Here is a 13,488-nt window from a genome sequence, read left to right on the forward strand (position 1 = left end):
TAGGTGTGGTGGTGCGGTGGGAGTTAGGTGAGGAGAGTCACACGGACCCGTGTGTAGGCTCAGTCCGCCAGGAGCGTTGCAAGTCAGGAGAGGAGAAAGGGGCCATCCGTGTATGCGAACCAAGAGTCTGTTAGGTGTCGGCACAGTGTGGGTCTTCCCCGCAGAAGAAAAACCCATGTGCCTGCATGTCTTTGGAATCACAGCTCAGCCAGCACGTGTGCCTGACTTAAAAGACTTCATAAGGTCAGCCTAGAGACCGACACAGCTGATGGGAATGCACACAGGGTTTGTAAATGTCATCAAATAGGTGGGAGGCAGGGAGTTGGGTTTTATGCAGGGGAAGCAGATCTGCAGACTTTGCGTCATATAATACCTCAATCATGTAAGCCTGGCTCCCTTTGGAGATAAAGGGAGGGGTTGTCTGCACAGTAGACCATAAACATCATAGCAGATTGTTGGTTAACTTTTCTTCGCATTATACTTACTAGTTCACAGAGGACTCTCTCCTCTTACCAATTAACTGCCTGCTAATAATCATTTGGTCTTCTTCATAATATTTTATCCCAAATAACTTACTAGTTTAGTTTTGTTTTGTTTGGCGGGGGGCGGGGCCGGGGTGGGGGGAGGAGCAGTGAGAGAGGGAGAGGAAGCGTCTTAAGCAACTTCCACACCCAGCACGGAGCCCAGCGTGGGGCTCAATCTCACCACCCCTGCGATCGTGACCTGAGCCGAAATCAAGAGTCACACGCTTAACGACTGAGCCACCCAGGCGCCGCTATCCCAAATAACTTCTCATCAATTTGGGAGCAAGTTATCTCAGCTCTAGGGTCACCACTGAATAACAGCTGAGATGTCTTTTATGAAATATTTTTCAAAAGATCGTTAAGTTAAGAATCAGTGTTAAAGTAACAGCCGCAGAGTCCCTTCCATTGCATGCATATACACAAAAGTGGCCAGCAGGACTTTCAGTTTCCTGTAAATGTCCCTAAACCTCGCTTCAATTACACTCCCTAAGTAGCTCAAACCTCACTTACAAGTCACTCAGCCCAGCAGCTTTGAAATTACACGACTGTTGATGAACTTTGGTCACCGCCGGTGGAGGAAGGAGACGGTTCACGTTATTTCTACTGTCATGTATGAAGAGAAATTTTATTACTGTTTCTACCAGTGTGTCTAAATTTTGCATAAGCCAAATTAGCACCTCCTTCAGCCTCAGTGCACTAAGGACACATGATAGTTGGCCCGAGGGAAGACAGGTCAATTTAAACGGAGAGCAGGATTGACAGGTAACTGATCTAGCGGGACTGGTTGTTTATATAAGAGCCAGTCTCCCTGCTGATTAGTCAATGTCTATGAATTCTCAGTTGTTCGATACTCATCATCTCTAAATGAAGAGGATACTACAGGGCTTCTCAAAGAAGGAAGCAGCCCAGCTCGGGGGAAACATCTCTCACCTATTGACTTTCTAAGATACACATGAGACCACTGAGAAAATGCCCAGGAATTCCCCCAAAACTGTAAAATCCTATGTAAGGGAAAGGTGTTCTCAATGTAGGCTCCTAGAAGGTATATATCAAAGCTGCATAAAACACAATTCCTGGGGCGCCTGGGTGGCTCAGCCGGCTGAGCGTCTGCCTTCAGCTCAGGTCGTGATCTTGGGGTCTTGGGATCGAGCCCCGCCTCGGGCTCCCTGCCCAGTGGAGAGCCTGCTTCTCCTTTTCCCTCTGCCCTCCCCCCCTCATTCGTGCTCTCTCTCTCAAAATAAGTAAAATCTTAAAAAAAAAAAAAAAAGATTCTTGCTTTCAAGGAGCCTCTAGTCTAATTGAGTATCCTAGCCACCACTAACCCAAACAGTGTTGGGAGCAAGTAAGAAAAACATGCCACAAAGGACCTGAACGGGCATTTCGCCGAAGATAAAGAAATTGCCAATAAGCACATGAAAAGGTGTTCAGTGTCATTAGTCATCAGGGAAATGAAACTCAAACTCACAACAAAATACCACTTCACACCCACTAGAATGGCTGTCCTGGAAAATGGCAGGTATTGGCGAGAATGTGGATATTGGAGCTCTCACACATGGTGCGTCCACTACGGAAAACAGCTTGGTGGTTCCTCAGAAAGTTAAACCTAGCATTACCATATGACCCAGAAATTCCTCTCCTTAGGTATATGCCCCACAGAATTGAAAACAGGTGTTCTAACGAGATCTTGGATGTGAATATTCATGGCTGCACTATTCACAATAGTCAAGAGTTGGAACGAACCCAAACGTCCATCAGCTGAAGGATGGGTCCGTGTGTGGCATATCCACACAATGGGATGTTCTTCAGTTATGAAGAGGAATGAAGTCTGACACAGAAATGAGCCTTGAAAACACGATGCTGAGTGAAAGAAGCCAGACACAAAAGGCCACATGGTGTAGGATTCCATTTATATGAAATATCCTGAATAGGACAAGTCCATGGAGACGGAGAGCAGCTGAGTGTTGCCCGGGGACCACAAGAAGGAGAATGGGGAGGGGCTGCTTCATGGGAATGGGGTTTCCTTTTGGGGTGATGAAAATTTTCTGGAACTACTTAGTGATGATGCTTGCCCAACACTGTGAATTGTATACTTTAAAATAGTTACTGGGGTGATTTCTCTGTTACTTGTGTTTTACCGAGATACAGAATGAGAGACCCCTTTCTTGGGGGGTGGGCACCACCTCCATCAGGACTCGTAGCATAAGAAGCAGAACAGGGGCTGGACTTCAGTCTCCCCCCACCCCCTGAGCAGGGTATGCAGTGGTGGACCATTATCAGACAGCCCCGAAATGCCATATGAGACCTGCAAATGAGAGACCTCACTGCGAATTGGGAAAGGCTTCCCCGGGGAGCTGGGGTGTGAGCCAGACGCAGAGGATGAGCCCTAGTTGGGTAGCAGGTGCAGGAGGGAATTGCAGATGGCAGGAAATTGCAAGGAAGAGAGACCAGAGGGGAAGCTGTTGGGTGGGAGGGGTCAGGCAGCTGGGTGAACGGTCTTCTTTGGCAGAGGGGGTTTGGGACTTGGTCTTGCGAGGCAGGACAGGCAAACTGATTGTAGGCTGCTGGGTGGTACATTGTGGGGCAGGCCCAGGATGCGAGCAAGACTTCTTGCAAAAAAGTCACGGACCTCTAGCCACAGACCACGCCATGCCCTCTTGCACTACACTGCCCTGCTTTACACATTCACGCGTGGGTCTTAAACCCCTGGATGATATATCTACCTCCCATAGGCCATGCAGTTCTAGGCAGAAAATAGAAACAAACAAACAAACAAACAAACATACCACCTTGTATCCTCTGGTTTCAAAAAGAGTATAAAATTATACAGTCCATGGAATCAGGGTTCCATGGGCTCAAAAGACTTTGCCTTCCACTCTCCAGAGAAGGCGGTCCAATTTGAGTAACTTCTGGAATGCTCAGCATCCCTGTACTAAGGCAACATGGAGAAAAATCTCCCCGTCCCTGACTGGCCTGCAGCTCCCCCAGACGAGGAGGCAAGTCCTAGGGTGAGGTGGGAACAGAAGCTGAGCTGGAGCAAAGCAGGGCCGAGCTGATGGCAGGAGCCCTGCAGAGATTCTCCCGAGAGTGCAGGAGACTGATTAGCTAGAATGCTAATCAATGAAGGAGCAGGGAGAAATCGAGCCACCAGGCCCACGGGAATTCTTGTGCTCCTTATCTATTACTTCCGGAGAAGAAGCCTCCTTAAGGAAACGTTTACAAAAGAGGCTTCGGTGGTGGGATGCCTGGAGTCAGAGAAATGCAAGTTGTGGACTCCAGATGTGTGCTTTGTGGTTAAAATGGGGGGAGCCGCCTGGTGGGAACCTGCCAACCAGGTATTCTGGAGCTCCCTCTTCTGGACGCTGCTGGTATCACACCTCCCCTGCACCTTTCCCCCAAATCCTCAAGATGCTGGTCATGACATCCATGTTCTTCATTTCAGGCTTCTCTAATTAAAGTCAGGTCTGGAAAGTTAAGATTTTTCTTTCAACTGATGACAGTATGGACTACTGCCTCTTTCAATGTGTCCAAGTCACGCTCTGGGATGGGAAGCTTCTAGAAGGGTCCCAGTGGGTGGCTAACCCTTCTCATAGTAAGTCAAGTATCATTAATCTCAGAGGGTGTCAGCTCCTGGGGTTACATCCGTATTTGGGGTGTTGGTGGGATGGGGGAGTCTATCTGACTTTTCCACCCAAATCTGCAAAAATCCCCATCAAAGACAAACTTAATTTCATCCAAGGTGCCGTCATTCATAAGTCAATTTACCGAGTGCTTCACTAAAGGCGATTTCATGTATACGTAGGAAGGAACTTCTTACGACTCCATCTCCAGATCAGATTGTGTCCTTTGCTAGGCCATCTGTTGGTTTTAGCCAAGGAAAGCATCCTAGCCGAAACGTAGGCTTCTGTCTTACTCTGCGCTGGGAAGGAAATGCTCCTGGAGCCACATCTGAGATTCATGCCCCCCCACCCCTTCTAGAGTGAGGCACCTGCAGTAGATCCGTTGAACAGATACCTCAATGCCCCAGGATCTCTTGGCACCTTGTGCCTTTGCTAGATCGTATCTCTGGGATTCGAGAAAGCCCATTTTAACAGAACCTCCTCGCGATCTAGCCATGGCATCCAGCTTTCCCCCCTCCCCCACCCCCCACCTAAAGCACGTGCCATTTCTTCACCCCCTTTGCAGTCCAAGTCCTTGAGTGACAGTAAGAACCGCCACAAAAAGCCCAAGGACCCCAAGCCCAAAGTGAAGAAGCTCAAATATCACCAGTACATCCCCCCTGACCAGAAGGCAGAGAAGTCCCCTCCGCCCATGGACTCGGCCTACGCCCGGCTACTCCAGCAGCAGCAGCTCTTTCTGCAGCTCCAGATCTTGAGCCAGCAGCAGCAACAACAGCACCGGCTCGGCTACGCCGGGCTTCACCAAGCTCAGCTCAAGTAAGTTGGGAGGGCCCGGGGCGGGGGGCTCCTCTGTGTCTGAGGCACAGGGGGGCCAGCGCCCAGGACCCAACCAGTCCCTGCTGGGACCCGTTCCTCATCTGGTAGGTTTAGAATGGGACTCTGCTTAGGAACCATGCCCACCTTTTCCGGAGCAGAAGGCCAGGAGGAAGCAACGAAATCGATGCCTTGGTAAGAGGTATGGTTGGGGAAAGAGAAAGGGTTAGCGCTCTCGAACTGAATCGTGGCGCAGAGAGGAGAAACCGTCTCAGAATGGTTCCATTTCTTGGATTCACTCGGCCCTTATGCTTTAGGAAGCAACAGACCTGAGTGACTGAGTGATGGCCGGCCCCGAAGTTTGACTCTGGGACCCCAGCCTGTGACCCCCACGGCAGGTCACCTTTTAAATGGGCCATTCCCTTCAACTCTGAAGTTGGGGTGTGGGTTCCCACACCTGTCTCTGCTCAGCCTCAGGTCGGGTTGGCAATGATGCGGAGTGCTGAATACAGCCATGCTTTATGAGGGGTGCTCCTGCCCCCCCCACCAGGACACTCTCCACTATGCCACAGTCTCTACCGCTCCCTCCTGTCTCCCCAGAGAGAGTGTCACTTGCCACTTGGCAACAAGCCTGCACTGTTGGTGTCCTTGCCCCGCCTCTCCCACTGATTGATTTATTGCCTGATCCTCGCAGGCCATTAGCTTCTGACCTGATCTAAATGCAAACCTACCCACCAAGGGTTCTGGCCACCCCATCCCAGTGTGGGGGAGGCTTTCCCCACGTCACCAGCCGGGTGCCCTCTAGTTCCACACAATTCTGGCACCATCTACCTAGACAGAGAGCATCAGACCCCACAGGTGAAGGGCTCAGTCCTACAAGACTGCCCTCCCCTTCCCCAACTTCAGTTGCCAACCGCAAGTCTAGAAGTTGTGACCTGGGCTTCCGGTTGGCAGGGCTATAGATCAGAGGTTCCCACGATTTCCTCCTTGGGTTCCATTAATTCGCTAGAGCGGCTCACAGAACTCAGAGAAACACTTGACTTAACGAGATCACTGGTTTGTTATAAAAGGATGTAACTCAGGAACCGCCAGATGGAAGAGATGCACAGGGCAAGGGATGGGGAAAGGTCAAGGAGCTTCCATGCCCCCACCCCAAGCATGCCACTCACCTTGTTCTCCATGTGTTCACCAACCTGGAAGCTCTCTGAATTCCATTCTTTTAGGTGTTAGGGAGACTGCATTAGAGGCATGATTGATTAAATCATTGGCCACTGGTGAATGAATCAACCTCCAGCCTGGCTCCTCTCCCCAGAGGGCAGGGGGTGGGACTGAAAGTTGCAACCTCAAGTCACAGGGTTGGTTCTCAGACAACCAGCCCCCATCCTTAGGTGACCTAGGGGCTTTCATAAAGTCGCCTCGCCAACATAACAGATGACAACCCTGTGGCTCTCATCACTTAGGAGATTCCAAGGATTTTAGGAGCTCTGTGCCAGAGAGAGGGACAAGGACCAAATGTGTGATTTCTTATTGTAAATCCCGGTACTACACCCCCATATATCTATTTGGCCATATTTTAAGTGCCTCTTTCTTGTTTGTTTTTCAGGGAGCCAAATGAACAGATGGTCAGAAATCCAAACTCTAGTTCAACACCACTGAGCAGTACCCCTTTGTCTCCTGTCAAAAACAGCTTTTCTGGACAAACTGGTGTCTCTTCTCTCAAACCAGGCCCACTGCCATCAAACCTAGATGATCTGAAGGTATAGGATTTGGTGTGTTTTCCTTCCTTCCTTCGTGTCCTTCAACAAATACATCAGTAGATCTTTTTAATGTTTTCTTTTTAAGTAATCTCTACACCCAATATGGGGCTCGAACTCACAACCCCGAGATCAAGAGTCGTATGCTCCACTGACTGAGCCAGCCAGGTGCCCGGACAAATCCATCAGTAGCTTTTTAACATTTTCCCCAACTGAGTTCTTGAATAAAACAGTGGGAGGGAGAAGGTTAGGGGAGATTCAAGTAGATGATAAAATCTTAACTGCTGTGGTTGAGTAACCCGCCCCCCATAGAGCAGAAGACCCTGGGCTTCTAAATCAGCTCTTTCACTGGCTATGCAACCTTGGGTTCATTTCTTAATTTCTCTGCATCTTAGATTGCTCATTTGCATACAGGAGTTCTTGTGAGAACCCGATGGAATCGTATATACATGACAGAGTGTAGCGTAGAGTAGCTGTAAGATTGATGTGGGCTTCCTGAATGTTCTAAACCAGCAGTCAATTCCATGATGAATTTCAACCAGTCCCTGGTGAAATGAGAAAAACAAGAACCACATAAAGGGCTTTTCATAAATCTAAGTGTGTTCGGCATACCTTGACGGATCTTTATTCAAAGTATTTATTTCCTCCCGAAGTTTCGAATCTAAAGAAAGACCCTGTTTGGAAATGATGACAGTAGTGGGTGGAAGTGGAATGTTTCTGGTAGACTTTTGTTTCTTTCTATTAAGCAGGGGTATTATTAAATAAGGATGTTAGTCTTGTGTAACAAGACGAAATGTTGGTAACCCAACCTCAACTGCATCAACTGCATAATTTGAAACAATGTACTATTCTGTGAAATCCCCAAGTCTGAGAATTTCTGCCCTGAAATGTGACAGCAACGTGTTAAATGCTGTGTGGGGGGAGCAGTGTACTCTGGATCACAGACTTCAGGGATCTCAGTTCACCGAGATGACCCTGGGCTTTGAGCTAAACCTCGCGCATTCCAGAGCGGTGATCACATTTGGCGTATTCACCCATCCAGTGATTACAAAAGAACTGGAGAAGGCAGTTTGTGGTGCCTTCAACTTCTCTAATGTGTGAACACCTGCTCCCCTCAACACCTCACTCCGTTGTCTGTGATCCCACCTATTACTCTTCCCTCCCCCAAAGGACCTTATCACTTTTCCCCAAAAAGCCAGTTTCCTACAGGTCCCCGTGGTCTTCACTGGGCCAGGATTTCTCGGGCCTTATTTGTCACCCTCCATTCCCATTCTCAGTCTTTGGTCATTATCTGTCTTGGGGGAAAGGTGGGAGTGGAATTTATTTCAAATGAAAGAAAATTAATTCTATGGCTGCCAGTGGCCAACACTGGTCAATAAAATACATCTTGGGTTGTGATATCAAGAGTTCCTCTGTCCCTTCCACTTGGAATAAAAATGCTTAGGTTTCATTGAGCTCATTCCGATTTAGCATCCATGAGGCTAGAGGAGGATGCCAAGCTTCTGGTAACGGGTCACCCACCCTTCACTCCCCAGGTCATAAATCCATGAAGGTATAAAATTAGGTCCTCTCACCCAGACAACAATATGCTAAATGAAGTAAGCCAGGCACAAAGGGACAACTATTCTGAGTCTACTTGTATGAGGGACCTAGAGAAGTTCAAAGACAGAAAGTAGAAGGGTGCTTGCCAGGGGCTTGGCAGAGGAGAAATGGGGTGTTAGTGTGTAAAGGGTACATAGGTTCTGCTCGCAATGAGGAAAATGTTCTGGAGACAGATGGTGGTGTTGTTTGCACAAGAGTGTGAATGCACTAATTCCACTGAACTGCATATTTAAAAGTGATTGGATGGTACATTTCATGCCGTACATCTTTAACCAGAATAAAAAAGATTTTTCAGATGCTCCTGGCTGGCTCAGTGGGTGAAGCATCTGACCCGTGATCTCAGCTCAGGTCTTAATCTCAAGGTTATGAGTTCAAGCCCTGCATTGAAAAAAAAAAAAAAAAAGATTTTTTAAAAAGTAATCTACCTTAGAATGGGAGCCCGGGGTCAGGTAGTTGCCTAGACCCCAGACAGCATAGTCTAGATGTGATGTGCCGTCTGGCAGAGCCTCCAAAGATGGTCTCCTCCATGTGCACATGTTCAGAATGATTGGCTGGTTCGGTATATAATAATAAATTAGCGGGGGTACTAGGAAATGATGGGGGTCACAGCTGCCAGTTTCTGAGTGTAAACTATCAGTTGACCATCCTGTATAGATTTGCTTCCATTTTCACCCTGCAAGATAGGTTTTACATGTGAATATAAAAATCAGGACCTCAAAGATGCTAAATGAATAAGGCATATGACTCATTATCATGCTAGATATTTTTGATATTTATCTTTATCATGAATGCTATAAAATGGTTTGCTGTACAGAACAAAGATATTGGGTTTTTTTTAAGATTTTATTTATTTATTTGAGAGAGAGCATGAGTGGGGGGAGGAGCAGAGGGAGAAGCAGACTCCCTGCTGAGTAGGGAGCCTGAGGCGGCGCTCGATCCCAGGACCCTGAGATGACCTGAGCCGAAGTCAGACGCTTAAACAACCGAGCCACCCAGGTTCCCCTAGAAGAAAGATACTGTTGATAAACCTAACACCAACCCTGATAGCTCAGGTGAGAAAAGTGGGAGAAATATGTTGGTTCTATCAGGACATAGGTTAACATGTAAAAGAGATCCTTTTATCTCTACATTTTCTCCCCCACTTGGAGAAGCCGTCCCAATTTCATCTGTTCATTTGACAACTTTGTCCTATGTTGCCAGAGCCCACAAGTCAATCCAGAATGCTGACATCTAAAAATAGACCTTCATCTCCTTCTGTAGAAGCCTAAGAATCTTTACAGAATAAATAAGTTTGGTAAATTCATAGGATTTGGTTTTAGTCTCTCTGGTAACATTGATTGGTGTATTTTAAGAAGTTAAAGTAGGAAGTCTGGAGTTATATTTGGGAGACATATGACGTTTATCACATCAACCTCACATCCCTACATGGGTTGCACATTGTCAAGTTTGAGTGTTGATCAGTTGTGAGTTTATGGTTTATATTATAGGCACACAGTGCACTAAGATCATATACCAAGTGAATAAATGTCTTGCTTAACCCCCACCCCCAGAAAAAGAGACCAAATGCTATGCAAGTTAACCAGCCTATAGATGACAAAACTGGGGTTTGGAATTAAGTGAGTGATATTTTTGTTTCATTTTTTATTTTATTTTAAATTCCATTATAGTTAACATGCAGTGTTATATTAGTTTCAGGTGTGCAATATGGTGATTCGACAGTTCTGTACAAAACTCAGAGTTCATCACAAGTGCACTCCTTGATCCCTATCACATATTTCTCCCATCGCCCCGCCACCTCCCCTCTGGTGACTATCAGTTTGTTCTTTGTGATTAAAAGTCTGTCCTTGGTTTGTCTCTCTCTCTCTCTCTTTCTTTTTTTCCCTTTGCTTGTTTGTTTCTTAAATTCCACATATGAATGAAATCACATGGTATTTGTCTTTCTCTGGCTGACTTATTTCGCTTAGCATAATAGCCTCTAGCTCCATCCATGCGGTTGCAAATGGCGAGGTTTAGTTCTTTTTTATGGCTGAGTAATATTCCACTGTATACACACCACATCTTCTTTTTCCATTCATCTATCAATGGGCACTTGGGCGGCTTCCATAATTTGGCTATTGTAAATAATGCTGCTATAAATATAGGGGTGCATGTATGCCTTTGAATTCTTGTTTTTGTATTTTTTTAGTAAATATCCGGTAGTGTAATTACTGGATTGGAGCGTAGTTCTTCTTTTAATTGAGTGACCTGAAGGGTTTTGCTACTGTCATTCGAAAGGAGGATGGAGAAGGAGAAACCTTAATTGGACTTGACCACGGGGTGTATGGGGAGAGGTGTCACCTAGGATCGTGACACCAGGGGCAGAAACTGGGAGGGTAAAATGGGGAGCTGATCCAAAGGGATGTTGGCAGGTGCATTCAGTTTGGGGAAATTGAGCCACAGCTACCACCAGGACAACCAAGAGGAAAAAGCTAGCCAGTTTCCATGCAGTTAGAGACACGCCGACCTAGTTGTCAGGCTGGGCACAGAAATTTTGGAATCGTTTGCATAGCGGGGTGGGTTGAAGCCACAACACCGAAAGAGACGGAAGGAGGGCAGTTGGAAAGAGTGGGAAGTGAAGGAGGTGAGGAGAGGAATAAAGGAAGCAGGTGATATAACCATACCTTGGAAAAGGAAGAAACAGGAGGAATTAATGAAGGTGACCCTTAAAACAGGTCATCAGAAAGATAAGGTATCGAAGGTAGATGTTCTCCCAAAACGCTCATGTTTTGCTGATTAGGAGTAAAAGGGGAAAAGCACTGGGAAAAAAGTTTGATTTCTTATTAAGAACTTACACATGGAGGGCACCTGGGGGACATAGTTGGTTAAGCATCCAACACTCTTAGTTTGAGCTCAGGGTCATGATCTCGGGGTTGTGAGATTGAGCCCTGTGTCGGGCTCTGCACTCAGCAGGGAGCCTGCTGGAGAGTCTCCCTCTCCCTCTGCCCCAGCCCCCCGCTCCTGCTCACTCTCTCTCTCTCAAATAAATAAATAAATCTTTTTTTTAAAGTTATACATGGTAACATCACAGTATATGTTTTGTTTTGTTTTTTCTTCTTTTGCTAATCCAGTATATGGATTTTTTTTCTTGTTTCTAAGAAACTGGAGAGCCAGAGAGCATGACAGCATGAGAGAGAGAGAGACAGAGAAAATAATGGGAAATTTAAAAACTGGGAAAATATGATGGATATTAAGAAATAGTTGTTCAGGTGTTTTGGATGTGATAATGGTCTTTTATTGGTGTTTTTTATAAAATGCACTTACCTTTTAGAGAAAGATATCAGAATATTTACAAATCTCATTATATGAGTTGCTTCAGAATAATTTAGGAAATATAGTGGAAGTGGTTTAGGGTATAAATGAATCAGGATTGGGCATGGATGAATCATTGTTGACGCTGGTTGATGGGTACATGAGGTTCATTATACTTTTTCATCAACTTTTGTGTATGATAGACATCTCCATAACACATGGTTGAAAGAGTGATCAGCAATTAAAACATCACTGAGTATAGGAAAGAGGTGTATACAAACCTTTGTCCCAAGCAAGCCCACACAGCATAATACTCCGAAATGTAAGGTACATGAACGCAACAAGTATTTGTGTTATTTCGGCATATGAGCTGCATTATTTAATGATGTAGTTTAAAATATTCAGTGCCAGAACAGATTCTAAAAATAAATGTAGAACTCATTAATTTTAAGTAATTCAAAGTTAAAACAATAATGACTTGCTATTCTGTACTTTTTCAAACCAGCAAATCTGGAAAGAAAAAAAAAAAGATAAAACAATGCCAGAAAGATGGGGGGGGTGGTACCACTTGCAATAGTGTGAGTTCTTGTAATCCTTTTAAAATACCCTTTAAATGATTATAAAATTAATTATTTACTGTTGAGACAGGATAGTGCAGGTAGAAATAAAGAGTATTTTAAAAGATAATTGACCCACAGATAACATTGCAGATTTTATTTCCCTATAAACTTAAAATACAGGTGGACCTGTTTTCAAAATTATTGTTGAAAAAATTTTTTTAATTATTGCTGTAACGTAATCCTGTGAGCATGAATTTCTGACATGCTTTTTTGGTTAACATATCATAAGCATTTTCCATAACTTGCAATATTCAATACAATTTTTATTTTTTTAAAAGATTTTATTTATTTATTTGACAGAGAGAGACACAGTGAGAGAGGGAACACAAGCAGGGGGAGTGGGAGAGGGAGAAGCAGGCTCCCCGCTGAGCAGGGAGCCCGATGTGGAGCTCGATCCCAGGACCCTGGGATCATGACCTGAGCCGAAGGCAGATGTTTAACCGACTGAGCCACCCAGGTGTCCCAGAATTTTTATTTTTCATAGCGTATCATTCTGCCACCTAGTTAACAGTCCTGTGTCAGACACTTAACTTGCTTCCAAATTTTTGCTATTAAAAATATAATTTGTACATAAATTTATTAATGTATCCAATGACTGTCCTGGGAGTAGAATTCCTGAACCAAAACATATTAACATTTTTTAAAGTTCTTGCCTGGGGTGCCTGGGTGGCTCAGTCGGTAGAGCATCTGACTCTTGACCTCAGGTCTTGATCTCAGAGTTGTGAGTTCAAGCCCTGTGTTGAGCATGGAGCCTACTTAAAAAAAAAAAAAAATACTAAAGTTCTTGCCAAAGAATACATATTGTAAAAATTTCTGTCCTGAACGTTTGTGCCAATCTACTGCCAGAAGCATTGCGCTGTGGCAACATTTATCAAGCATGAATATACACACTGGATCACCTGGGGCTCTGGGTAAAATACAGGTTCTGATTCAGTAGGTGTGGGGAGGGGGCCTGAGTGTCTGCATTCCTAACATGCTCCTGGATGCCCTTGGAGCTGTTGGTCCAAGGACCACCCTTGGAATAGCAAGGCATTAAGGAACTTTCTGTAAAAAAAAACATTTTTATTTGCTTTTTTTTGCTGCTACTTCATTAACACAAAGTGTTATTAATTCCTTTGTCAATTTCACGAATGCAAAAATATGTCCGTATTTATTTTATTTGGATTACTAATGCTGGTACATGTCTCTTATTGCCATTTTTTAAAAAAATGTGTCTTTTGTGGGCACTTGGGTGGCTCAGTCAGTGAAGCGTCTTCCTCCAGTTCAGGTC

General features: G+C 45.2%; 1 protein-coding gene across 5 annotated transcripts in view; it reads left to right on the forward strand.

The window, feature by feature from the left end:
* The window catches only part of MYOCD (myocardin), a 95,445-nt gene that overhangs the window by 66,172 nt on the left and 15,785 nt on the right, over nt 1-13,488 (forward strand). For all 5 annotated transcript variants that reach the window (XM_073881737.1, XM_073881738.1, XM_073881739.1 and 2 more), the window contains 2 exons: nt 4,707-4,957; nt 6,558-6,711. In XM_073881737.1, coding sequence (XP_073737838.1) covers nt 4,707-4,957; nt 6,558-6,711 — 405 coding nt within the window. The remainder of the gene's footprint in view (nt 1-4,706; nt 4,958-6,557; nt 6,712-13,488) is intronic.

Source organism: Callorhinus ursinus, unplaced genomic scaffold (assembly GCF_003265705.2).
Source record: "Callorhinus ursinus isolate GAN/ISIS: 27379988/994484 unplaced genomic scaffold, GSC_fseal_2.0 scaffold43, whole genome shotgun sequence".
In the NCBI taxonomy this organism is placed as follows: domain Eukaryota; kingdom Metazoa; phylum Chordata; class Mammalia; order Carnivora; family Otariidae; genus Callorhinus; species Callorhinus ursinus.